Source organism: Vombatus ursinus, unplaced genomic scaffold, assembly GCF_900497805.2.
Source record: "Vombatus ursinus unplaced genomic scaffold, bare-nosed wombat genome assembly UNPS02009824.1, whole genome shotgun sequence".
Taxonomy (NCBI): domain Eukaryota; kingdom Metazoa; phylum Chordata; class Mammalia; order Diprotodontia; family Vombatidae; genus Vombatus; species Vombatus ursinus.
Window position 1 is genome coordinate 9,246,579 of NW_020949602.1, and position 27,727 is coordinate 9,274,305.

Sequence of the window (27,727 nt, forward strand, 5' to 3'; positions counted from 1 at the left end):
CTCTCTTGTAGATTTCACCTCTCCAGCCTCTCTTGTAGATTTCACCTCTGCAGTGTCTCTCTAGTAGCCCTCTTCTTCCTCTGATACTGCCCCACCCTGGTAAAGACCCATACCACCTCATGCCTAGATTATTGCGGTAGCTATTAGGCAGGTCTGCGGGCACTAACTAGCTAACTCTAACCCATCCTTCACTCATTTGTCAAAGTGGTCTTAAAGTTCTGTCAGCCCTTCCTAGTCAATAAACTCCAGGGGCTTCCTATCATCTCCAGATATGAAATCCTCTATTTGGTATTCAAAACCCTTCATCTCACATACACACACACACACACACACACACACACACACACACACACACACACACACACACACACACACACACCCCTACACCTTTCTAGTCTTTTTATACCTTACTCACCACCACATGCTTTTTGATCCAGCGACATTGGCCTTTTGGCTATCCCACAAACAAGATACTCCATCTGTCGGCCCCAGACATTTTTCCAGTTGTTCCCTATGACTGGAATTCTGTCCCTCCTCATCTCTCTATACTGACTTCCCTGACTTCCTTTCCCAACTAAAATCCCATCTTCTACCAAAAGCATTTCCCAGACCCTGTTAATTCCAGAGCCTTCCCTCTCTTAATCATTTCCCCTTTATTCTGTGTGTAGCTTGTTTGTACATACTTGTTTGCTTGTTGTTTCCCATTAGATTGTGAGTTCCTTAAGGGCAGAGACTGTCTTTTGTCTCTTTTTGAATCCCCAATACTTAACACAGTACCTGGAACATTTGTTGTTGTTATTGAATTGCTTCAGTTGCATCTGACTTTTTGTGACCCCATTTAGGGTTTTCTTGGCAGAGATACTGGAATAGTTTGCCATTGCCTTCTCCAGCTCATTATAGGATGATGAAACTGAGTCAAACGGGGTTAGATGACTTGCCCAGAGTCACACAGCTAGTAAATGTCTGAGCCTAGACTTGAACTCAGGAAGATGAGTGTTCCTGACTCCAGGCTCAGTGCTCTATCCTCTGCACCACCTAGCTGCCCACCTGGCACACAGGAGGCACCTGATCAACTGACATGATAATGTCTATACTTTGGTAGCAGGTAAAAATTAAACATTTGTTTATTTATCTTGAGTCATTCATAGTAGTGAGGAATTTTTGCCACTTAAGTGGGGTAGGTTCGTGGAATATTTTGATCTCCTTGTCTGTCTCCCCCTGTCCTTGTATCTTTTAATATCTAGACCTGTGATTCCATTAGTATGAAGAAATCCCTGTCTGGAAATTCTATCCACCAATGTAAATTGGCAACTTGTCAGTAATTTATAGCCTTAGAAACTGGTCTGGGTCATAGGATTGGAGCTTCAGAGATGGAAGGGACCTTCGATGTCATCTAGTCCAGCCCTACCCTTATTTAAAAATGAGGAAACGTTGACCCATAGAACTGATTCAGACTTGAGTTCAGTGACTGCACTCCCTCCACTAGGGTACACTACTTTGTGATTCTGTGAAATTTATCCAGACTAACTTCTCTAAATAGGCTGTTCCAAAACATAGAGACTTCCTGCCCGCTTAGCCCCTCTATCTGTTAACCCCTGCTGCCTCTCTCTTCCTTTCCTGTGGACAGGAAAAAAAATAAGACCCTTTTGTCTAACCAAATGAGTAGCTGTTAATTTTGGGGACCCTATTGTACTTCTAAAATGCACAAAATCTTTGTGTGACTTTATTGATCATAATAAAACTCTTCATGATATTACTTCTATGTATCAGGTAATATTTTTAGCTGCTCTTACTGGCATGATCAGAGTAGTATATGGTAAACTGAGGTGTAAATAGAAACGTTGAACTAAGAATGGAACATTGGGATGTGGCCTTTGTAATTATTAATGCATTAAATAAGCGCTGCTCTTGTGGTGTTAGATTGCTGGGCTTTGGGGGCAATGCTTTTCATTAAAATTGAAACTATTAAATACCCATATTGTGTGTGTGTGTGTTTGTGTGTGATCAATTTGGCAACCTAGAAAGTTCAGCTCTATAGTACTTTGAGCTTTTTCCTCCCTTGCTTAACATAGATTGAAATCATGGTCTCGTGTGCCATCTATTGGGAAAAAGCGAAATAATCAGCCAAGCACCTGAGGTTCTCCGAAGCCAATGTTTTCCCCCTTTTGTTCCATGGGCCTCACATACAAATACTGAATGCACTCCTCAGAATATAGCAGCCAGTCCCCTCTTTCCAACAGACATCAGAATAGCCCTTTGAAACACACAGAAAATCTGAGAGGGAATCAAGTAAATGCAGATAAGCCTCCATGGTGGTGGAGAGGAGAAAGGCCATGCCTTCACCAGCCCTGGAATCATAGAAGCTCAATGTTGGAGGTGCCCTCCGTGTCTCCTTCATCCAGCTCATCTTTGCATGAAAATCCCTGCTAAACCATAGCCAGTGGGTGTCCTCTAGCTTTTGACTCCAGAGCCCTCATGAAGAGAATAAACCATTGATTAAGTGCCTACTATGTGCCAGGCACTACATGATGAAAAAGCCTCTGGAATAGCTCTAATTGTTAGCAAAGTTTTCCTGACATCAAGCCTTCATCTGCCTGTGCAGTTTCTGTCAATAGTTGTCCACTGGAATACTCATTAAATTGTTTTGAGCTAGTCAAGAGTCTGGTAATTAAAGGTGCAGTAGATTGTTACATTCAGGGAAACGTGGGGATGGTCATTTCAGAGGGTCAGCAAGAAGAAATGGAAAGAGGAAGGTGGTTCAGGAGAATGGCTCTATGCCCAACTCCCTCATTTACTACTTCTGTGATTTGAGGCAAGTCAGTTAACTTTTCTGAGCCTCTATTTTCCTCATCTGTAAAATGGGCATAATAATTGCCCTGGGTCCTTCTCAAGTTCAGTTCCTGAACATTTTATTTTGTTGTGTGGTATTAGCGAAATAATTGATGTAAAAATGCTTTGTCAGACTATCGTTTCTATCCAAATAGAAGAGCTCATTACAATTGCTCTGATCATTTTATTCTTCTAGGTTAATGGTATTGATCTGAGGAATGCCAGCCACGAGGAAGCTATAACGGCCTTGAGGAAAACACCCCAGAAGGTTCGACTGGCTGTTTATAGGGATGAAGCACATTATAAAGATGAAGAAAACTTGGAGATTTTCCCTGTCGATCTTCAGAAGAAAACAGGCCGAGGACTGGGCCTAAGCATTGTTGGAAAACGGTAAGGCTATAAAACAATTCTTCTCAGAGGTCCCCAGCCTCTGAGTGTGACTCTCAAGAAAATAAAACTACCATGTGCATCTTCACATTCTTCATAGTGCATATTGATACGTGTATGCTTCCCAAATCAATGACCAAATTATATATTAAAGTATGATCATTTCAGAGCCATGTTCATCATTAATTCTAATGAAGCCGACATGTGCGGGTATGACTTCAGTCCACGTTCTTAGAATAATTTCAAAATATATTTGTGTCTCATGTGAAGTTTTTCCTCTCTCTAATCCATCTTCCACACAGCTGCTGAAGAGATATCCCTAAAGCATAGGGTTGACCATGTCAAGATGCTCCAGTATCTCTCTATTACCCTACAGTAAAATACAGACCTGTTCTCTGTTGGTATTTAAAGCCCTTCCTTCACAGCATGGTTTCAGGGAAAACCGGGAAGACTTGTATGAACTGATGCAAAGTGAAATGAGCAGAACCAGGAGACAATGTATCCAATATCAGCAACATTGTAAAGACAAGCAACTTTGAAAGACTTAGGAACTCTGATCAACACAACGACCAACCGCTATTACAGAGGACTCGTGATGAAACTTGCCACCTACCTCCAGATAGAGAGCTGATGGACTCAGAGGGCAAATTGAGGCTTTTTTTTTTTTTTTTTGCAACATGGCTAATGTGGGGGTTTGTTGTGTTTGATTGTGCATGCATGTCTGTAATGGGTTTTGTTTTTCTTGCTTTCTCAATGGCGGGAGAGGGAATATGGGAGGGAGAGAATTTGGAGCTGAAAATAAAATTGAATTAAAAAATGAATCCCTTTACAACCTGACTTTCAAGGTCTGTCTTTCTAGCTTTATGAATTACTCCCCTTTGTGCACTCCACAACGTTGGCAAAGCTGTCCTTCTTATAGGACACTCATCTCCCTTTGCACAGGCTGTCCCTCATCCCTGGAATGCACGCCTTGTCACCTGTATTTCTTAGGATCTCTAGTTTCCATCAAAGCCATCTCCTATGTGAAGCCTTTCTGATCCCTCCCAGCTGTTAGTCTCCACTCCCCTCCCCACCCCCATTATCCTGTATATCTTTTGTATATGCTTATATATGCACAAAAATGTCTCCCCTGCCCTCAGGAGGGCAGGCAGTGTTTCATTTTTGTCTTTTTGTCTCCAGCACAATGCTCAGCACAGAGTAGCTGCTTTGCTTGCTGGTTGATTGATTGCTTGTTTGCCTGCTTGGAGTCTGAGAATTGGGGGAGGAGCCACCATTTTGTTTAATCCCTAACTGGATTTAGGATCTCATCCATGTAGGTATGCCTTCCCTCCCTCTAGAAGTGCAGATTGCAGCCCATCCACACTGTCTGGTGCTGGGCAGTTCTTGTTCACATCAGAAGCCCTCTGAGGAGTTTATTTCCAATATTCCTGAAGCCTGAGAAATGTATGGGATTTACCTTTTCCAGATGGAGAAATTAAGGCATAAACCAGCTAAGTGACTTGCCCAAAGTTACCAAGTCAGTGGTCAGTCCCTCTTTCCTGCAGCCTAGAAGACCCCCAGAAGAGGCAAACATTTAATGTCGTTGGGGAATCCATGAAGCTTGCTTTCCCTTATAAGCAAATTCAAAAGCCAGATGAATGCAAAGCCATTGGCAGATCGTATCTCGCTCTACAGCCTTAATCCTGACAAAGATGAAAACTAAATAGTACCAGCCCTCAGGGAGCTTCCATCCTACTGAAGGAAACATTATATGCACAAATAGATAAATACAAGTTCTGCAAAAATTTTATGTGTCTAGTTTGTGCCAGTCATTGTGCTGGGTGCCAGGGATGCAAAGATGAAAACTAAATAATGCCTGCCCTCAGGGAGCTTCCATTCTACTGGACAAAGCGGCATACGCACAAGTAAGTAGATGCAAAATATACATAAAGTTAACAGAGTTTGTATGTATAGGAATTATCATTCTTTCAGAAAGAACTTGGAAGTCTGTCGCGTGGTTTGGAGTTAGTGTGTCTCAACTTCTAGGAATGGTGTATATGTGAAAGAAGATAACAGGCTGAGTCACTGGCCACCTGCTTTGTGATCTTGCCAGAAATGGAAGTGGAGTCTTTATCTCCGACATTGTGAAAGGAGGGGCTGCTGACGTGGATGGCAGATTGATTCAGGGAGACCAGATCTTGTCTGTGAACGGAGAAGACATGAGAAATGCTTCCCAGGAGACAGTGGCCACCGTCCTCAAGGTGAGTCTGTGGCATCTGATTGAGTTATCTCACAGTGCTATGTAGCTAGCCCGCATCCCCGCTACCAAATGTCATTCCTAAAACGTAGAGGAAATGTTATATAATGAATTATAAAACATAATTATGTGGAGCCAAAATCTGTTTGGCTATAAAGCTATACTGATGTATGTGATGACACAGGACGAAAATAATCATTTATTCATTTTGGAATTTAACCCCTGAATTCAAGATGCAGACTTGCTTAGGGGACCTGAGCTGAGCCGTGCTGCTCCCCATCTCCCCTACCTTGGCCTCTCCGTCTTCCCCAGCAACTCTCAAGACTGTAGGTTGCAGGAATTGTTCATGTGCTTCAGGGGCATTCAGTCTCCCTAATTGGAGTTCCTTTCATAGTCATAGACAAAACCAAAAAAAAGAAAAATTCTAGGAAGAAGGAAAACTCTGTTGTGAGCTGTAACTGTGCTGGGTATGGATGTGAAGAGGATTTTTCTAAATTAGTATCTCAAGCTACCAGGTACCATAGACAGATACACATAGTCTTAATATGAATTCATTTCATCTGAAAACGACAAGGCTTGGAAGGGAGTTCACAAGGTCGTTTTCTTTCTCCTCCTACCATTTGATAAGAGATCCAGGCCGCTGCTCTCACTGGGTCTGGCTTTTAGGAGGTCTTTGACCAACGGCTTGTTCCTGAATTGAATAAAGCATTGAACCTGGAGTGAGGAAGGTCTAGGTTCAAATCTTCCCTCTGGTATTTACTGGCTTTGTTAGTCTGGCCAAGTTACTCAACATTTGACTTCGGGTACCTTATCTGTAAAGTGGTAGCAATAATAGCACTATGTCCCAGGGTTGATGTGAGGGTTAAATAATATTTGTAAAATATTTGGAAAGTGATAATATTTGTAAAGTATTTATGAAGCTTCTTAAAGTCCAGCTCTCAATGTCTTTGCTACTTAGGCTCTACATTACACACGAAAGCCATTGGTTAGTAAACTTGAAGCATTGCTGCTCCAAACTGCAAAGTCACCCTTCTTCATTCAGCGGGATTTGCCCTATAATTCAGCATTAAACTGAGAGACAGAGAAAGAGAGAGCATTCAGGGAATGCTCATTCAGTTTTCAGATATATCTCCTCCTCCTCATAGACACCATCTCCCTGGCTGTATGCACTTTTTTTTTAAACCATGTCACTTACTTAAATATATTTCCTCCAGAGTAGGCAAATTAGGAGGGAAAAATCCCAAACTAGTCTTTTGTTGAATCAACTTCATTGAAAAAACAAACAGACACAGAGGTGAAATCTTTTGGTTGAAAAGTGGCTAGTAGCAGCATATTCAGTCACTCAGTAAGCACTTATTAATCATTGACTGTGTTCCAGGCTCTATACAATGGGATACCAAGACAGCAATGAGCAGTTGCTGCCCTACAGGAAGTTACTTTTCATAGGAATGATTCTTATCAGCCTCTCACCCTGCCCGCAGTTATGTAATGTTGGCTCAGAGATGCACAGAGCCAGGCTGGAGTCTTCCACTGATGGTTTTTTCTGGCTTTTTTTTTTTTCCATCCCAAGTGCGCTCAAGGCCTTGTGCAGCTGGAGATGGGAAGGCTAAGAGCTGGTTCATGGCTCTCTTCAAGGAAAACCTCTCAGAACAGCCAGGTGAGTAGTGACCTTGAAGGAGACTGGTAGTAACAATGAATGAGGAGGCTTCTCTAATTCACAGGGAGGGGATGTTATAGAAAAGACTCCAGGAATCCCTGGCACATATTCGCTCTATGATTTTGGGCAAGTCATCAACCTTCATGACCCCTCAGCACATCTTTAAGACTCTAAGTTATTGAGCCAATGCATGGTGGGAGGGAATTTCCAATGGAAATCCCAATGAATCGCTCTGATGAAAAGAAAGGAAGACCCCAGACTTGGAATCAGAAACCTGGATTCAAGTACTGACTCCCTCTTTCAGGTTGGCTTTCTTCTACGATAGAAAAGAGGATAATAATTCCTATAGTACCAATGTCATTGAGCTTCCTGTGGGAACTAAATGAAATGATGCCATTTGGGTTCACATAGCCAGCTTCTCAAGCCCAGGATGAAGGAACGATGCTTTGACAGTTATTCCTGAGAAAGATGTGGAAGTTTTAGTGAAGTGGAAACTCAGTATAAGTTAATAGGACATGGCATTCAAACCAAGAGGCTCATGTAGTCTCAGGCTGCCATTAGGATGGTTGTAGCATCCAGAAACAAAGGACGTCTGCTTTGGTCTGATCTTAGAAAAACATGGAAAGACTTGCAAAAAATAATGAAGGGCAAAATGAACAGAACCGAAAGAACATTGTATACAGTAAAAGCAATATTGTTTTAAGAACAACTTTGAGTGAATAAGTCATTTTGACTATTATAAATAATGAAATTAACCATAAAGAAGAAAGTCGCTATTTGTATCCAGTGAAAGAACTGATAAATAGAAATATGTATAGAATAATTTTACATTTATCTATACCTATTTGTGTCTAATGGTGGCCATCTCTAGGATGGGGTAGGGGAGAAAGAGGAAAGGAAAAAAGGGGAGAAAAAGAAATTTACATGATAACTTTCTTATATATTTAAAAGGAATAGCATAATACATAACACATAATAGAGTTGTAGCTTCATGTGCAATCATCTTTTTTATTATACTATGTTATAGAAATGCTTGTTTTATTCCATAAATTAAAAAATAAATAAATGCTTTTTAAAAGGCCAACCATGATGGTGAAGGCTTTGACTTCATGTCATGTAACAATAGATTGTAGGAACGGGGGTTGTGTTCGGCCTGTAGAAGACACAAGGAGTGTCGTGATGAGTCATTTGCCAAGGTTTCTTACATGGAAGAGGGTTCCCACTCATTCTGCTTGGCCCCAGAGCACACAATGAGAAGCAGCGGGTGGGGGTTGCAAGGAGCCAAATGAGGCTTGATGTCAGGAAAAAACTTAAATGCGATATATCCATGGCCTCAGGAGCTAGTGAATTTCTCTTGCTAGAGGCCTTCTGACTGAATTATCTTTTGTTGAGCATTTTGTAACAAGGATTCTAGGTCAGATGTAGACTGGAATTCCCACTCTGAAATTCTGTGATGTCTATACTTAACGATGAAGCATAACATGCATGTAAGATATGATAATTATTATTATTCCCTGAGCAGATCTTAGGTCTAGGTCTGGAAGGGACCCCTCTAGAAGGAGCCACTCAGCTCCGGAGAGTGGTGCTCGGAGTGCCTAGGGTCCCAGGAGTGGGAAACATCAGGGCAGGCCCTCTGACTCTCTTCCCACGGGACCATTCTTGCCTCCCTTTTGCTTTCTTCCCAACTGACAGAGCTTTCCCAATTTAATAACAGTGGCTTTTCAAACCTTTGGCTGTTTGGATTTTTGTCTTCTATGAAGTGGGTTTCAGGTCGCCCAGTTCCATATTATTTCAGTGAGGTTTAAATGCAAAGGGATGGAACATAAAAGCAAGGGGCTTATTAATTCACCGATTTTTCGAGCCCCTTTATTGCCGGCAAACGTTTTCCTCGAAACGCTCTCCTCTGCTCCCCAGTTGGGGCCGAGTTGCCTGGCTGCATTTGGACACAGCTGTGTTTATTAAAAAGGTAACATCTGGTGGCAATTTGACCCTCATTAGCTCAGCATTGTTCTGGTCCTTCAATGAAATTTTGCCGTCAAGCTAACTTGTGAAGAGCGAGGGCATTTAATGAGTCGTTCTTGGGGGAGAGGGGAATGCCAGGTTCTCCCTGGTTTTGTGGACTGGCATTACCCGCCGTGCTGGCAGATATTGGGGCTTTTTTGCAGGATTAAAATAAGCGTCATCTTAAAAAAACAAAAACCCTTTTGCAGTACCTTCTTTCCCATGGTTGGCTCTGAATGCTGGCGGTAGACGGTTAAACTGTACCGCCTCGCTGAAGAGTCCTCGCTGTACTTAGCCCGCTAATCCACTCCATGCTGTGCTTGGGCATAGACGGCCTTTTGTCTTAAGGCTGCAGAAGCTATTTTCAGTGAGAGGGGTCACCCCATTTCCATGGTTATCAGCCTGCAGCTGTTTCTAGATGACTGTCTCGAGGACCCCCTTTATGGCCCGAGCCTGCTAAAGTGAGTTTCCCAGAGAACAGGATGCATACTCTGACAACCACAATGACTCGTGTATAAAAGAGATTCAGTGGGACTGCCTGCTTTCTTCCTTTGGCTTTGCGGAGGGAAAGGAGCAAAGTAGGCACTGTGACTCTGACCAGACCAGGCAGAGAATGACCTGAGAAATTTTTGTGATTTCCTGAGTTGACCAAACAGAACCAGGAGCTGCTGGTGGTGGTGTGGGCTTTTCACAAGGGAGTGTATACTTCTGCAGGAATGGGGAGGAAGCAACCAGTACTGTTAAACCATACTAATGTTGGAATCTCAGGCTTTGGAAGCTTTGCATTCTACTTGACTTTGGCTTCAAATCCTGCCAATGATGCTTAATACCTGTGTCACTTGGGGCAAGGCATTTAGCCTCTCTTCATCCTGGCTTCCTCGTTTGTAAAGTGAAGGGGTTGGAATAGATGTTGCTTCAGCTCTAACTGGAAATGACCTGGGGATCCAGCAGCCCAAGAAAGGAAGGGAACCGAAGGAAAAGAAGGGAAGCGAAGAAGAAGAGATTAGCAGCGTTTTGCCTTTCTAACTTGGGGCTGGGGAGGAGGCGTGATAACTATCTTCAAGTGTTTAAAGGTTGTCCTACCTTCAGAAGGGAGGTCAGAATTGTTCTTTTTGTCTCAGAGGGCAGAAACTGGAGCAGCGAAAGAGGCCAGTTTAGGGCTGATAAGAGGATCGACATCCCAATAATCACAACTACCTCAGAGTGAAATGAGCTAGGTATTATTATTATCCCCATTTTATAGTTGAGGAAATTGGGGCAGACAAAAGTTAGGTGACCTACCCAAGGTCCCACAGTTAGTAAGTGTCTGAGGCTGGATTTGAATTCAGGTCTCCCTGACTTCAGGTACAGCACTTTGTGCACTGTGGCCCCACCCAGCTGCCTTTATGGGGAACCATGAGAAGTAATGAGGAAGAAAAAAAGTAAAGAGTAAAAAAAAAGAAGTATCATTTCTCGGTGGTGGTGTTCCTCTGACTTATTCCTGTCAGCAAAAAGACACACCCGGGACTTGGCCACAGTCTGAAGACATGTCCTTTGAGGCATTTTAAATGCTCAGTTTCCAGAACAAATAGCATCAAAGAAAGTCAAGTTGATCATTCACACTCCCCTACCCTATAAACTCCAGAGGCTCCTGTTACCTCTAAGATCAAACAGAAGCTCCTCCCTCCATCTGGCTTTTGAAGCCCTTTCTTTACACCCTAGCCCCAGCCACCCTCTTCATTACTCCCGTTCTCACACTCTTGAACCAAGCTGACCTTCTGTCCGTTAGAGAGAGCGAGGAAGAAGAAAGGGGGGAAGGGAGAGAAAGAGGAGGGGAGAGGAGGTAGGGAAAGGACAGAGACAAAGAGAAGAGAGAGAGAGAGAGAGAACACTCCAGCTCCTCTCTGGGCCTTTGTCCCAGTGTTCCCCAATGCGCTCTTTCCTCCTCACTTCCACCTTATACATCCCTGTCTTTCCTCAAGCCAGAACTCAAGCATAACCTTCCACACGAAGCTTCTTATAACCTACCCCCAACTGCCTCTGTCCCTCCCAGTTACCGGGTGCTTTGTTTTTTATTTATTCTGTGTCTATTCACACATTACACGTTGTCTCCCAACAGAATATAAACTCCTTGAGAGTGAGGATGGTTTAATTTTTTGCATGCCTTGCAGAAGTAAATAGTCTTAAAATGCTTTTTGCTTCAGTGCAAGCTACAAAGGCCAAGTGGCTGTCCTGCTCCACTTTGGGGGCATTTTAGAGAATTTGTAGCATTAGAAGGTGCCCCTCCTGCCATCTAAACCAAACCAGACCTAAAGGAAGGCCCACTCTCAATACATGTCCATGGTTGTCCAGCATCGGCTTGGAGACTTCCCGGGGCAGAGAGCTCACCACCTCCTGGGGTGGCCCATCCCCCTTGAGAATGGCTCTGAATTATTTTTCCTGACATTTAACTTACATTTGCTTCTCTCAGTTCCACCCTCTGGGACCAAATCAGTAACCCAGCAAACATTTATTAAATGCCTACTGTATGCCAAGCATATAGGACAGCTAGGTGATGCAGTGGATAAAGTGCAGGGCCTGGAGTCAGGAAGACTCATCTTCCTGAGTTCGAATCCAGCCTCAGACACTTCCTAGCTGTGTGACCCTGGACAAGTCGCTTCACCCTGTTTGCCTCAGTTTCCTCATCTATCAAATGAGCTGGAGAAGGAAAAGGCAAACCACTCCAGTATCTCTGCTGAGAATACCCCAAATAGAGGCACAGAGAGTCAGACACAACTGAAATGACTCAACAATGACAGTAGGCCAGCGCTACCAAGTTCCTACAAAAATCCCTGTGGTCAAGGAGCTTACCGTGTAACAGGGGAAACAACACGTACATTGTTAGTTTGTGCAAAATGTTTACAAAATTAACCCCAGGTGTTCTGTGGAGGGAAAATACCAGTTGGTGAAGGATCAAGAAAAGCTTCATGGCGGAATCTCGAGGCAGAGCCAAGATGGCGGCGTGCAGGCTGGGCCCCAGCTGAGCTCTCCCAACGCTCCCCTCCACACAACTTTAAAGTAACGCCTCAAGTCAAATTTTGGAGTGGCCGAGCCAAAAAAATGCTCAGAGTGAGACATTTTCCCAGCCCGAGACAACTTAGAAGGTCTGAAGGAGAGGTCTGTAACACCAGGGTAGAATCCTCTTTGGAACCCACACATGCAGCGGCGGTAGGGGCCACTCCAGGAGCCCTCAGCCCTGAAATGTCAGGGGGTTGGACAACTGGTCAGAAAGGGATGCGAGGGATGTTTTCCTGGCTGCTGCTGATTGCTAACTCTGTTGCCCATACGCAGTTCTGGGTCACAGTTCCAGGGTGGAGACGAGTGCTTGTAGTCATTCACAAGGAAGCAGGGGCCCTGGTCTCAGTTCCAAAGCAAAGAGGAGTGCTAGTTCTTATGGCTGCAGGGAACCAAGGGGACTTCCTGGGTAAAGACCAGAGTGGAGACCTGGAGAGCAGTGACCACACCTCTTCCCAGATCACACAACCTTAGAAGCACCAAAAACCTGTAGACCCTCTAGAACTAACTCTGAAAACAACATAAAAAAAGCCTAATGCTTGGGACAGTGCCTCCTCAGAGCAAAAGCCATAACATTAAGTTCAAAGTCATGAAATTGGCTGGGAAAATGAGCAAACAACAACCACAAATGAAAAGAACTTGACTATAAAAAGCTGCTATGGTAGCAGGGAAGACCGAGATATAAACCCAGAAAAAGACAACAATGTGAAAACAGCCGTAGCCAAAGCCTCAAAGAAAAATGGTAATTGAATCCAGGCCAAATAAGAATTCCTGGAAGAGTTGAAGAAAACGAGTGGTAGAGGAAAAAATTGGGAAAAAAAAATTAGAGTGATGTAAGACAATTATGAAAAGAGAATTACCAGCTAGGTAAAAGAGACACAAAAATTCATTAAAGAAAAGAACTCCTTTAAAAACAGAATAGGCCAAATGGAAAAAGAAGTACAAAAGCTCATTGAAGGAAGTAATTCCTTAAAAATTAGAACTATGTAAGTGGAAACGGACTCCATGAAACTTAAGAAACAATAAAACAAAGTCAAAAGAATGAAAAAAAATAGAAGAAAAGGTAAAATATCTCATTGGAAAAACAACTGATCTGGAAAATAGATCAAGGAGAGACAACTTAAAAATTATTGGACTACCTGAAAACCATGATCAAAAAAAGAACCTCAATATCATATTTCAAGAAATTATAAAGGAAAACTGTCTCTATATCTTAGATCCAGAGATTAAAATAGAAATAGAAAAAAAAAATCCACCTATCACCTCCTGAAAGAGATCCCCAAAATGAAAACTTCCGGGGATATTAAAACCAAATTCCAGAACCCCCATGTCAAAGAAAAAATATTGCAAGCACCAGAAAGAAACAGTTACCATATCTTGGAGCCACAGTCAGGATCATACAAGATTTATCAGCATCCACGTTAAAGGAACAGAAGGCTTGAAATATGATATTCCAGAAAGCAAAGGAGCTAGAATTACAACCAAGAATAACCTACCCACCAAAACTGAATATAAATTCCTTCAGGGGAAAAATGGTTGTTTAATGAAATAGAGGACTTCTAAGCATTCCTGTTGAAAAGACCAGAACTGAATAGAAAATTTAACATTCAAATAGAAGACTTAAGAGAAGCATAGAAAGGTAAACATGAAAGAGTAATCATAAGGGATTCAATGGAGTTAAACTGTTTACATTCCTATATGGGAAGATAATACTTGTAACTCCTAAGAACTTTATCATTATTTAGGACAGTTAGAAATATGATCTCCATAGACATAGTGTATGAGTGTGAATTGATTATGTTAGGATGATTTTCAAAAAAAAAAGTACATAGGGGTGAGAAAGAGGAATGCCCTGGGAGAAGGGGGAAGGAAAAGGTAGAATGGGGTCAATTTTCTCACATAAAGAGTGCAAGGAAGAACTTTTGTAATAGAGGGGAAAATGGGAGGGATGGGCAATACCTGAACCCCACTCTCACTGGAATTAGTTCAAAGAGGGAAGTGTGTGTATGTAAATGTATACACACTCAATTTTGTATTGAAATCTAACTTATCCAATAGGGAAATAGGAGGGGAAGGTGATAGAGATAAGGGGGTGGGGGTAGAGATAATAAAAGGGAGGGCAGAGTAAGGAAGACAGTGGTTAGCAGCAAAATAGGCCTTTGAGAAGGGACAGCATAAAAAAAGAAAGAGAGAAGAAATAAGAAAATGGGAGGGAAGGAAATACACAGTTATTAATCATAACTGTGAATGTGAATGGGGTGAGCTCACTCATAAAATGAAAGTGGGTAGCAGAATGGATTAGAAACCAGAATCCAACCACATGTTGTTTACAAGAGGCACCAGAAACAGAAAGACACACAGAGTTAGAATAAAGAGCTGGAACAGAATCTAATATGCTTCAGCTGAAGTTTAAAAAAAAGGGGAGGGAGGTGGGGTGGGGTGGGGTAGCAACCACAATCTCAGACAAAACAAAAGCCAGAATAGACCTAATTAAAGGTGATAATCAGGGAAACTACATTTTGCTAAAAGGTACCATAGACAATGAAGGAACATAAAAAAATATTACAGCAAATTTCTCTGATGAGAGCTTTATTTTTCAAGTATATACTGGGTATAGAATTGAGACAAATTTATAAAAATAAGAGTCATCCCCCAGTTGGTAAATGATCAGTTTTCAGAAGAAGAAATCACAGCTATCTATAGTCACATGAAAAAAAAAATTCTAAATCCCTATTGATTAGAGAAAGGCAAATTAAAACAACTTTTATTATTTCTTGAAGTCTCATGGAACAAAGCTGGAGGGGATGAGAGGAAAGTGGGTACGCTAATGAATTGTTGGTGGGGTAGTGAATTGCCCAACCATTCTGGAGAGCAATTTGCAACTCTGCCTAAATGGCAGTAAAACTGTGCATGCTCTTTGACCCAGCAATACCACTTCCAGGTCTGTATTCCAAAGAGTCAAAGGAAAAGGAAAAGGAAAAGGACCCATATGTACAAAAATATTCATAGCAACTCTTTTTGTGGTGGCAAAGAATTGGAAATTGAGGGAACGTCCATCGATTGGGGAATGGCCAAACACGTTGTAGCATATGATTGTAATGGAATACTATTGTCCTATGAGAAATGACGAAATGGGGTGCTTTTAGAAAAACATTGCAAGACTATATGAACTATTATAAAGGGAAGTAAAAAGAACCAGGAGATCACTGTGCACAGTAACAGCAATGCTGTAATGATTATCAACTGTGAAAGACACGGCTACTCTGATCAATACCGTGATCTAAGGCAATTCCAAAGGACTCACCATGAAAAAATGCTGTCTCCAGAGAAAGAACTGATGAACTCTGAGTGCAAACTGAAGTGTAATATTCTTGCTTTTAAAAATATATGGCTAATGTGAAAATATGTTTTGCATGATTTCACATGTATAATTTCTATCATGTTGCTTACCTTCTCAGTGGGTGGAGGGGAAGGGTAAGAGGGAGGGAAAGAATTTGGAACTCAACATTTAAAAAGAAAAGAAGGTGATAAAGTAATGAATAAATAATAAAAGAGAGGTTTTGGTAGCCATTGCCATAATATCCCCTTCTCCCCTCCCCATCACGTCACTCAGACCCCTTTCCCTTCCTGCTTCCTTTACCTCCTTCGCATGAAGACCTGGTCTCCCTTGCAGGTGCCCAAGTGATCCATTCTATCCCAAAGTTTCCAGCAGATGGTGCCCCACTATCATCCCCACTCTCTCCCCAACAGTTGGAGAACAAAAGAAGCATTTGAATAAAAATTCGGATGCCAGTAAGAATGCTCAGCTCGCATTCCATGTCTCTCATGGTAAGAGCATAGATCTAAGGTCTCATTTCACAAGTGAGGGAGTTGAGGGCCAGCAAGGTCAACTGAACTCAGGGCTTCCACCTTCTAAATCCAAACCTCTTACTGCAGTACCACATTGACCAGCTAGGTGGTGTAGTAGAAAGAGCCTTGGATCTAGAAGGAGGAAGGCTTGAGTTCCAATTCTGCTCAGATAGTTAATAGCTATATTTCTCTCAGCCTCAGTTTCCTCATCTGCAAAATAGTTAACAGCAGCACATTTCACAGGTCATCGGGAGGACCGAGCTTTTAAGTCTGACTGCTTTTCTCCTCCTAGATGAGTCAACACAGTGCCCGGAGCAGCTTTCCTCCTTCCTTGGCTCCCGTTATTACTAGCTTGCAAAACCTGGTTAGTACCAAGAGGCCCTCGGACTCTTCCCAGAGAAACTCAGGTACGATTTACCTCTGCCGTGGAACAACCAAGTGTACACAATGAAGCGGGAAATATTCAGGTCGCCTCCTCGCTGGGGCAGGTTTTTCACTTGGGTCCAAATCTCCGTAAGCCTTTGGAGGTTGAGAGCTATTCCTCTGGGTTCTCACAGGCCTACCAACAGTAAACAAGGCCAGGGAGTTTCAATGTGAAGTATTTCTTCCACTTTATTAAAGCAGTGAAGCATTTGGAACAGAAGAAAAAAAATCCCCAGGGGCCTTGTAAAATAAAACCAATATATTAAAGCAGTTCACGCAGAGAAAATGAAGAAATTGTAGGTCATTAGAAACAGGTCAGCAGTCCATGGTTGAGGGGGTGGTAGGGAAGGGGAGGGAGAAAGAGGAGGGAGGGATGGAGTTCAGTAAAAATGGAATAGCAGCTGACATTTTAGTGGCTCCAAAGCCCTTGTTTCACATTATCACACTTCAGGGCCCCCTTCTCCTGCCTTATAAAATAGATACCACACGTGCTATTTCCCCCCCAAACTAGAACGGGTCAGAGGTGAGACTTGAACCCAGGTGTCCCTGTCTCCAAGGCTGACCCTCTATCCCCTCCAAACTCCGCCTTGCCAACCATAGATTGTCCACACGGACAAAATGAAGTTAATTGTCATTCATCAGAGGCAGGTCAGAAGTTCACACCTGAAATCTTTTTAAACAGAAGAAAAAGAAAGCATGTCTTACCGGATAGGCCAGCCTTCAATTCAGGATAGGAAACAAACAAACAAACAAACAGGTTCTTTCCTACAGACAGAAAGGGTCCAGCCTCAAGGCCAGTGGGGTGTGTTCTATCTCCATGACACGCTCCATCAGCATCTGGCAGGCTCAGGTGCAATGATTATGGATCTCTCCATCTCTGGCCCAGCTACTCTCCTTGTAACTGCAGACGCAGTCTGTGATCAGTGCTCCTCGTTGGTTAGGCGGCAAAGTGGATGGCATGCTGAGCCCGGAGTCAGGAAGCCTCATCTTCCTGAGTTCAAATCTGGCCTCAGACACTTCCTAGTTATGTGACCCTGGGCAAGTCACTTCACCCTGTCTGCCTCAGTGCCTCATCTGTAAAATGAGCTGGAGAAGAAAATGGCAAACCAGCCCAGTATCTTTGCCAAGAAAACCCCAAATGGGATCGCAAAGAGTCAGATGTGACTGAACAACATTTGGCTGTCGAGAAAAAACTGGCTACTTAAGGATTTGCTTTTGAAAGGTGCCAGCCCCCTGATATTATCTCTTCATTGAACTGTCTTAACTGAGAATGTTAACTCTGTGCTTCTTTATTTAATAGGAACTGATCCGGGCCCACGGACTGTAGAGATCCTAAGGGTAAGTCCGTCGGTTGTGTCTAATTGTCAGTCTCTCATGTGTGTCCTAGGAGCATTTCCACAATTCGAGCGTCAAACCCTTCTGGATCCCCTTTCCCCAAGTCAGAAATGGCCTTTTCCTCCTCAGACCTCACATCACACTTTGCGTTGCCCCTCCCTTACAGACTTTCAGTGTCAAAGTACCATTGTTATCCCGTGGATTGTATTTGAGGTCCTCGAGGACAGGGACGTCCTCTTTGTATTCCCAGCCCTTAGCGCTGAGAAATACTTGTTGGTGGAATCTCAGAGTTGTCAGGACCTCATTAGTCATCTAGTACGGCCTGTGCCTGAGTAAGAGTCCCCACCAAGTGGTCAGCCAGCCTCTGCCTGCAGGTATCCAGTGGGTGGAAACTCACCAAAGTAGCCCTTTCTCCTTGGGGATCGTGCTTGGCTTCTGTGATGTTCCAGATTATTTTTATCTTTATTGACATCATATGCCCCAACTAGATGGCAAGCTCCTTGAGGGCGGGGACCGTGTCTTCTCTCAACTTGTATCTTCCTGGCACCAAATACACACTTAATAAATATCTGTTGAATTATTTTAAATTGAAAATTATATGAATTATGGTTTCAAACTCAGTTTGATAGGTGGTCCTTTTGTAAGGCAAAGCTGAGAGCATTAAGGGTTGGGTGGATCAGCTTGCAAGTTTGCAACCCAGGGAGGTAGGTGCTATTATTATCCCTATTTTATAGTTAAGGAAACTGAGGCACACAGCCGTTAAGCAACTTTCCCAACATCAGACATCTAGTAAGTATCTGAGGTTGGATTTCTATTCAAGTCTTTTTGATTCGAGATCTACCACTATTTTCTGCACCAATATATTCACTTAATTTGCTTTGTATTATACCAGAGAGGCATGATATATATGCAGAGCCTTACTTAACAGACTACTTAAGGATAGATTTCAAGTCTGCTTCCACAGCTTCTCATAAGCAGAGGTCTTATAGTCCAAGAATTATTCACCTTTTGTGTGTCTGGTACCCCTGGGGCAGTCTGGTGAAGCCTGGCCACCCCTTTCCAAAATCCTGGTTTTAAATGCATGGGAAAAGATACGTGGCATTAGTAAGGAAACCAATTATATTGAAATCCACTCCTCTCCCTCTCTCTGTCTCTCTCATATATATTTTAATAAATTAAAGAGGCTCAGGTTAAGAACCCTACCCCACAACAGACCCCTCTGTCCTTTTACAGAGGACACTGAAGTCTAGAAAGGTTCAGTGACTTTCCCTTGGCTCATATAACTACCAAAGGGGATAGCTAGGCTGAGAACCTTGGGTCTCTGCTTAGAAAGCCAGCATCTGTCTCCCTGTGCCCTTCCACCCTCTTAATTCACCAGAGTATTTCCCAAAGTCTAGGAAGTGATGAGATTGTAAGTAGATTTCTCTCTTCATGGGAGTAAAAAGCAAGAATGATCTTGGAGATGATCGATTCCCACCCTCTCTGTTTATTCCTAGGGTCGTCGACTTAGAGCTGGAAAGGAATTAAAATATTAAATAAATAATTTTTAAAAAATAAGTAAAAGAGCTGGAAGGGATCTTAAAGGTCCCTGAGTCCAGCTCCCTCTTTTTACAAATGAGGAAACTGAGGCCCAGACAGGTTAAATGACTTTCTGTGGGTCACACATTTAGGAGCTGTCTAAGGCAGGATTTGAGCCCAGGTCTTTCTTCTTCCGGGTCCCATGCTTTACCCACAACCCTGCTCTGCTTCTCTCAATTGATGAGTAGTTATTACGTTCTTCTGGTGAGCCAGGTACAGTTCTAACCCTAGGTACGAGAGACACGAGTATGAAAGTGAGATAATCTCTACCCACAGGAAGCTTATATTCTACTGAATGATGAAACTGAGGCCCAGAGAAGGAAAGGGGCTTGCCCAGGGCTGCTCAGCTAGTAAATGAGGGCACCAGCAATTGACCAGATGTCTTCAGGCTCCTTGGCTAGCGGTCTTTCCTCCATACCACACTGCCCATCCACACCCACGCTGGTTCTCAGACTTAGCTGAGGTCTTGGTCTTCAGAAGTTTGGCCTGATCCCCAGGTCACGAATCGGCCAATCGCACAATCGTCTGCCCTGTCTACAGATAAACTTCTTTATTTTGTTATCTATCTTTTTTTATTTTGAACTTAATCATTAACAGAGGAGAAAAGAAAGAAATGACACTGGGTAAGAAACTGAACTTTTGTTATTTCTAGCTTATTTTAACAAAGACGTTTACACACGTATGCATCCACCCGTGTAACTTGTAATGAAGTAGCAGTAATAGGGTGCACACCTGGTACTTGGTCCTGGCACAGGCCAGCTTGAAGGATCCTGCTCTTTTTTCCTTCTTGTCAGGAGCTGAATGACGCTCTGGGAATCAGCATAGCAGGGGGAAAGGGCAGCCCTCTTGGAGATATTCCCATCTTTATTGCCATGATTCAAGCTAGTGGAGTTGCAGCACGTACGCACAAGCTCAAGGTAAGGAAAGAAAAAGGCATGGAGAATGAACAGTACAAACCGTGAAATGCAAAATGGCGCCAGGATGGAGAGAGGCCAATCCCAGCCGTCCTAAGCTGAGGGTGAAATCAATCATGGCGATCCTGCAGGTCTTAGAGGATTGCTTGTATCAGAGTTTCCTCTATGAAAGGCCTAAGTGGCCACACATTTGCACTACCTTCTCTAACTTTTTTTTATACCCCATTCGGCTCAAAATTGATTTTTAAATGAAAAGGGCTCTTCCTGTAAGGTTTTCCTCAACCTCAAGAATCAAGATTTCTATGAAATTCTATTACCACTTAATCTTTACTTAGAAAAATCAGGTCATGAATATTTGGCTTCAACATTAAGAGTTTTATTGACCAGCAATTGGAACCCCCCCACTCTTATCAGCAGGAGTTCGTCTGCAGCCTCATCATTAGTAGATTACAAAAGCAGTCTACCAGGTCATTTTTCCACATCACAGACTTAATAATAAAATCTAAACCCCATCCTATTTCTCTGATGGGTCTGCAAAAAAAAAAATCTTTAGAATCATAAAAATTCCTCTTACTTCCTTGAACACATATTCTCAGGGGGGAAATATAGAAACTACATAAAAGCCACATATAGGAAACACAGCTCCGAAAGAATTTTCAGCATTCTCCTCAAATTTAATTTTTCTCTAATGATAGTCATTTCTTTCCACTTTTGTCCTTCTAGGTTGGAGACCGGATTGTCAGCATTAACGGGCAACCTCTGGACGGACTGTCTCATGCTGATGTTGTTAATCTACTCAAGAATGCTTACGGGCGCATTATTCTGCAGGTACAGTGAGAAATGGGCCAGGCAGCTGCAATAGGTAGATAAGTGGCCTTCAGAAAAGATTGAGCGTCACTGGCAGGAACCCGCATGGCCCAGCTGGGAAGCTGCCGCCGTGAATTATGCCGGCTGAAAAGCAAGAAATTATTATTTTTATTCAGAAATTCCTTAATGCCACCCATCCAGGCAGTGAGCACGATTTTACGAAAGCCTAACGAGGAGAGAAAAATTACTCTCTGCTACGCGTGATAAATCAACAAGGCTTTTGGCTTCCAGTGTTCTTTTGTTAACCCAGGTTGGCTGGGAATGGGAAATGAGTTCTTTCCTTACGCCCAGACACTGTGACTGAGCTGCCCCATGTATTAATTTCCTCTGCCTTTAAAAGAAGGGAGGAAGTGTAATGTTCATTTTCTGTAGCCTGAATAGTTGCCCACACTTTAACTTCCCAGTAGAGAGACGTGATCAAGCAAAGCAGACAATTATTTATCAGCCTCAGTAGCCCCAGGGTATTGTCAGAGGGGGAAATGTACTGGGAAGTGAAAGTCATTTCTGCTGTTAATTACCTCTCCTTTTATTTCAACATTTCAAATTTCTACAAGATGGAGCCCATGCAGGAACTGAGGGGCAGCAGCCGATTCCAACGAGGCACCCCACAAAGTCCAATTGTAATTGCCACACTGCATCAGAAGCAGCACAATAAGTTTTATAGGCTGAGAAAGAGCCAAACTCAGTATTTTGTAACTTTAATGTTAAAGAAATGGGTGGCTATGGCTCATACCAAAATAGTTATTTTTTAAAACTGAGATTTCAAAAGTCTTTTGTTTGGGACCCAGCTATAGAATATTTCCAGATGAGATTTACTTCAATGATTGGAAATGTTCTTTCCTCGAAAGGACTATGTTTGTCAGATTGTGTTCTAGGTACTACATTTTAGAAAGAATGTGGAAAAGCTTGAATGGGTATAAGAAGGGTGGAGGACATGATAAAGGGACTGGAGACCTTGCCATACAGGAACCAGTCAAGCAACTGATCAAAAAGATATTTATTAAGCACCAACTACAGCCCCTCCTCTGTGTTAGTAAGTCTTAGACCAAAGCAAAACAGAGCTCAAAGAGCTTACATTCTAATGGGGGAGAGAACAAAGACGTACAAAATGTATCCAGAGTAGATGAGGAGAACCTTAGAGGGCAAGGCATGAGCAGTTTGGGGGTGGGGGGAACCAGGAAAAAACCTCCTGGAGATGGTGAGTCTGAAAGGAAGCTGAGATCTAAGAGGCAAAGGTGAGAAGGGAGAGCATTCCAAGGGTGGGAGCTGGCCAGGGGAGGAGCACAGACCTGAAGGAACTTAGATGTTTAGCCTTTGAGGACATGACAACTGTCTTCAGGGATCTGAGTGGCTTGTGTGCTTGGTCTCCGAGGGCAGAGCTAGCAGTGATTGGATGGGAGTTGCACAGTATCTGGCACATAGTAGGTGCTTAAGAAGTGCTTGTTTCCAAGAAGTTGTTGTCATGAGCATCACTGGTCCATGATTTTTGCCCTTAATCCTTTAGTGAAGCTTAGGCTTGAGGCTCTGCTCACACACTTTTACCTTTTTCCCTATAGGTCGTAGCTGATACTAATATCAGTGCTATTGCAACTCAGCTGGAAAGCATGTCTGCCAGCTACCACCTTGGCTCCCCTGCCAGTGACCACCATCCAGAAGACCCAGAGTAAGTGATCAATTGACATGTATGATTATCTACACTGGCAAAATCCAGGATTACATTCAGGCTACACCTTTTCCAAACACTAGAATATATAGGTACGTGCATGATGCCATAGATAAAGCACTGGACTTGTCAAGAAATCCTGGGTAAAAACTCGTTTCTAACATATACTAGCTGTGTGACTCTGGGCGAGCCACTTAACTTTTCTGAGCCTCCATGTTCTTATCTGTAAAATGAAGGGGTTGAACTTGCTGGCCACTAAGGTCCCTTGCAGCTCTCTGTCTCTGATCCTGTGACTTCCATTGGCCTGGCAAGATGAGTGAGAAGTTATCAAAAGAGACACATACACTTTGTGAACTGTAAAGCTCTATATAAATGTTGGCCATTATCAGTGGAAGGAATAGCCCCCTTTTCTTTCAGTGACCCATGTCCTTCTCGTTTTCCAATTAGCCCAAGACTGATCTTGAAGCCAGGAAGTCTCAACAAGCCAAATGTATCCGCTCAATCTGTTTTTGCCCCTTCTTTTCATCATTTCCAACACATGACTGTGAATCCTTCTATGAGTAATATTAATAGTACCATAAACTGATGAGCTTCATTCATCATGGTCCAAAGGAAAGAGCATGTACTCTGGAGTTATAGAATCTATGTTCAAATCCTACCTCTGAAGCTTATTAGCCTTTGGCACATCCCTTTATAATGACAGTCACAAGAGCTACCATTTCTATGTCACTTTAAGGTTTGCAGAATACTCTATAAATATTATCTCATTTGCTTCTCACAACAATCCTGTGAAGTAGGAGCTGCTGTTGTCCACATTTTATAGATGAGAAAATAGACCCAGGCTAAGTGACTTGCCTGGGGTCACACAGCTAGTAAATGTCTGAGGCTGACTTTGAACTCAGGTCTCACTGACCCTAAGCCCAGTGCTCTGTGCATCCCCTAGCTGCCTTTAACATAACACTATGGCTCAAATCATATCCACCAAAAGGATACTTAAAAAGCAAAGCTAATCGTGCGTAATAGAGATCTGCCATTTCTGTCCAATTCTTGTTTTCTATTCTACTGTGTAAATGGAAATCCTCATTTTATTTGGCTTCTGTTATGTTCAAAATAAAAATAAAACATTTTATAAATAAGGATTAATTCACTTTAATTTCATTTTCTTCCCAATTACATGTAAAAATGATTTTTAACATTTGTTGGGGCTGTTTTTTTTTTGTTTTGAGTTTCAAATTCTATCCCTTCCCCCCTCCCTGAGATAATAAGCAATCTGATAAAGGTTGTACATATACAATCATGGAAAATAATAAAATAATTTTTAAAATTAAAAACTAATAATAAATATTGTAATGTGATAAAAATCCAGGGCTTCGACTCCAAGCAGAGTATGATTGTCTCATATTTTTGCTCCTGCCTGCTGAGCAGAACGCAAGCCGGAGCTTAGCAGCCCCACAAGGGGATGCCTTAGATGGGTGCTTTTACCTCTTATGACTCAGTTTACCTTCTGGACTTGGAAAATTGGCTTGCCTAGCATGGGTGACCTAGAAGGAACTTCACCTTACTTTTGCCCAGTGGCTTTAATCCATCCTAAATATCCTGTGTCCAGGAAAAGGGAAAACCTTGGGGTACATGCAACTCATGGCCTTAGGCCAACGACAGGTAGGAAATGCATTCACGTAGGTTGAGAGAGAGCCCCACAAAAGCCCGAGCACTCATGTGAAAGACTGTCTCCAGTCCTTGTCCCTTCCATTAAAGTGAAAGTCCCTCTCAATATCCCTTCTTCTTTTTCATGGCATGCATTCTTTGAACAAAGTAAACCTTTTTTAATTAAATTAATTTAAAAGCTTATTCATTTATTCCTTTCTTGTGCTTCCAGAACTCCTCAGCCGAAGATGATCGCTTTGGAGAAGGGCTCTGACGGGCTGGGCTTCAGTATCGTGGGGGGCTATGGAAGTCCCCATGGTGACCTGCCCATCTATGTCAAGACCATCTTTGCGAAGGTATTTTTCTTTGTTTTTACGTCACGTGTGGGTTTTCGAAAAATGAAAGAAGCCTTGGTAAGATGGCGGATGATCTTGTGCTTTACCTTGAAGCAAAGTTTTTATCCTGATTGTCTCCTAATCATGGATCACAGACTTAGAGATAGAAGAGACCTCAGAGGCCGTCTCATGCAGACTCCTCATTGTACAGTTAGGGAAACTGAGGCCCGGGGGGAGGTGACTTGCCCAAGGTCACACAGGTAATAAGCATCAAAGGCAGCACTTGAACCCAAGTCCTTGGCTCCAGATCCAGTGTTCTTTCCACTGCACCACCGCATCTGAAGAAACCTCACCATCTGTGTGGGGGAAAGGTTGTTCCAAAGTGGAAGGGACACTCGTTGGCCATCTAGTCTAACTGATACCTCCACAAGAATCCCCTCTGCAGCACCCCCAACAAGTGGCACCCAGCCTGGAGTAGGGTGAAGGCATGACCAGGACTGGCCTGGTCATAGCCCCCCACGATACTGAAGCCCAGCCCGTCAGAGCCCTTCTCCAAAGCGATCATCTTTGGCTGAGGAGTTCTGGAAGCACAAGAAAGGAATAAATGAAAAAGCTTTTAAATTAATTTAATTAAAATTTCTGGGGGCATGCTCCCTCTGGTAGTCTGGTGGTCCTAGAGACCCTTCTCAGAATATGGTTTTTAAATGCATAAAATAAAACACATTGGATTTATTAAAATGTTTTTTAAAACACATTCACCGACCTCATCCTGGAATGCCCTCGCAGGTTTCTAAAACCTGCAGCTCAACCCCTGCTTTGACCCAGAGCTCATAAGGACTACTTCATTATGCACAGAAAGAGGAGGGAAGGAAGGGCCTTAGATCATCTGGTCCAATTGCCTTATTTTACTAAGAAGGGACCTTTCTCATTCCTCTCTGGGCTTTGCTCCTCACGCTCCAGATTTTTGCCCCAGCAACTTTCTTATGCCGGAAGATTCCTCTGTCCCAGAGCCCCTTCCTCTAAGGGGTTATTTTCTCCTAGAAGCTCTCTTTTAAGGAAGGACCAGGCCAGTCCTGGTCATGCCTTCACCCTACTCCAGGCCTCCCTCCTGGCTCTGAATTTCTTTCTCCTCATTCCCCCACATAGCACTTTTCAGCTTCCTTTTCTGCATTGCCTTCCCTTGTTAGAATGGAAGTTCCTTGAGGGCAGGGCTCTCCCTCTTTTTTTTTCCATCTATTTGTATTCCCAGCTTAGCACAGTACCTGGTATGTAGTAAGTGCTTAATAAATGCTTGTTGACTTGACTCACCCAAAGTCGCATGATGACAAAGCCAGCCCACGTATCCTGCAGACCACAAGGTGCTTTCCTTTCTCTGAGAGCAATGTGGGATCGTGGGGAGGGTCAGGAAGAGCTGGGTTCAGATCCCTCCTCAGACACTAAATCTATGACCCAGGCAAGTCGCTAAACCTCTCTGAGCCTCAGTTTCCTCATTTGTCAAATGAAGAATGTGAACTCAGAGGCCTCCAAGTTCCCTTTTAGTGCTAAATCTATGAACCTGAGGCACTGATGGCTGCATACCACCGAAAACGATAGGGCGATTGTTGTAGCAGTTTAAATTATCGTCACCGTTAATCTCCGTATCGTAGAGCGCTTAACTTGGAATCAGGAAGACCTACATTCAAATCCTGTCTCAGACACTTACTAGCTGTGTGACCTGGACAAGTCACTGTAGTCACTTTCTGCCTCAGTTTCCTCAGCTGTAAAATGAGGAGATTGGAGTGGATAACCTTTGAGGTCTCTTCAGGAGCTTCTGATACAGTCTTTAAAGAATCTCATTACATCCTTCCCAAACCCTGGGAGGTAGATCCTGTTATCATCTCCATGGGACGGCTCTAACCATCCTGTGATTCTGTGACCACGATGTGTATTTTTCCAGAGGAAAGAAGGTGATATGGAAAGAGTTTCACAGGTGGCTTTTGAAATGATTCTTTCACATGGCACCCAATTGGAGTTAGGGGCTCCAAAGGATTTAGATGTGAAAACCTTAAATTGGCCAGCTTGGTGACAGTGCCCTCTTGTTTGTAGGGAGCAGCAGCAGATGATGGGAGGCTGAAGCGTGGTGACCAGATATTGGCTGTTAATGGCGAGGCCCTGGAAGGCGTCACTCACGAGCAGGCTGTAGCCATTCTAAAGCAACAGAGGGGAACTGTAACGCTCACAGTGCTGTCCTGAGCCACAGCTCATTGTGGCAAAGTCTATGAGGCAGCTGCCGCTGTGGCCAAAGCTCTATATTAAGGCACGGTCCTGGCTGGGATGAAAACCAAGCACCAGTTAACAGTAGTCCTCAGTCGATCATCATCTCCTGTATGCTCAGAAGAGACATGTGGTTTCATCTGCCTGTAGAAAGAAATCTTCTCTGACCATCATTATCATCATCATCATCATCTCTCTTCTCTCTCTCTTCTCTTCTCTTCTCTTCTCTTTTCTCTCTCTCTCTCTCTCTCTCTCTCTCTCTCTCTCTCTCTCTCTCTCTCTCTCTCTCTCTCTCTCTCTCTCTTTGTCCCTCTCTGCTCCTCTTTCTCCCCTCATGGTGTGGTGACCTTCTTCAATAGAAATAAGCCTTGGCCTTCTTACCTACATTGGATGGTCAACATCTCATCCTTGATCCCCTCTTCTAACAACTGTACCTGGAATTAACAAACACAGCATCACCCACAGAATGAATGGCATCGTCAGAACTCAGATGATAAGCAGAAACAAATACCAAGTGACTTGTCATCTCTGTCCTGATTTACTAATGCTAATACTTTTTCCAAGGCGGTCAGAAAACATTAGTGGTATAATTAAATTACCAGCATTCTAAATGATAAAATAGTGAATTCTCCTATGGGACTTTATCTGTGCTCTTCTCATTAAGTCTTTACCATTGAAACATGCCTCCAATTTGGTCTTTGTGGATTAGTCTTTGATGGTTAT

At 43.0% G+C, this 27,727-nt stretch overlaps 1 protein-coding gene across 5 annotated transcripts in view; it reads left to right on the forward strand.

The window, feature by feature from the left end:
• PATJ (PATJ, crumbs cell polarity complex component) overlaps positions 1-27,238 on the forward strand; it is a 332,827-nt gene extending 305,589 nt beyond the window's left edge. For 4 of the 5 annotated variants that reach the window (XM_027852793.1, XM_027852795.1, XM_027852794.1 and 1 more), the window contains exons 36-45: positions 3,026-3,219; positions 5,309-5,456; positions 7,023-7,109; positions 16,285-16,399; positions 17,716-17,753; positions 20,123-20,245; positions 20,966-21,070; positions 22,666-22,772; positions 24,649-24,772; positions 26,837-27,238. In XM_027852793.1, the coding sequence (XP_027708594.1) occupies positions 3,026-3,219; positions 5,309-5,456; positions 7,023-7,109; positions 16,285-16,399; positions 17,716-17,753; positions 20,123-20,245; positions 20,966-21,070; positions 22,666-22,772; positions 24,649-24,772; positions 26,837-26,983 (1,188 nt within the window). In that variant the 3' untranslated portion in view covers positions 26,984-27,238. Of the gene's footprint in view, positions 1-3,025; positions 3,220-3,518; positions 3,724-5,308; positions 5,457-7,022; positions 7,110-16,284; positions 16,400-17,715; positions 17,754-20,122; positions 20,246-20,965; positions 21,071-22,665; positions 22,773-24,648; positions 24,773-26,836 lie in introns of those variants that run through there. The other variant, XM_027852797.1, reaches the window with a different exon arrangement.
• The last annotated feature ends 489 nt before the right edge of the window (positions 27,239-27,727 follow it).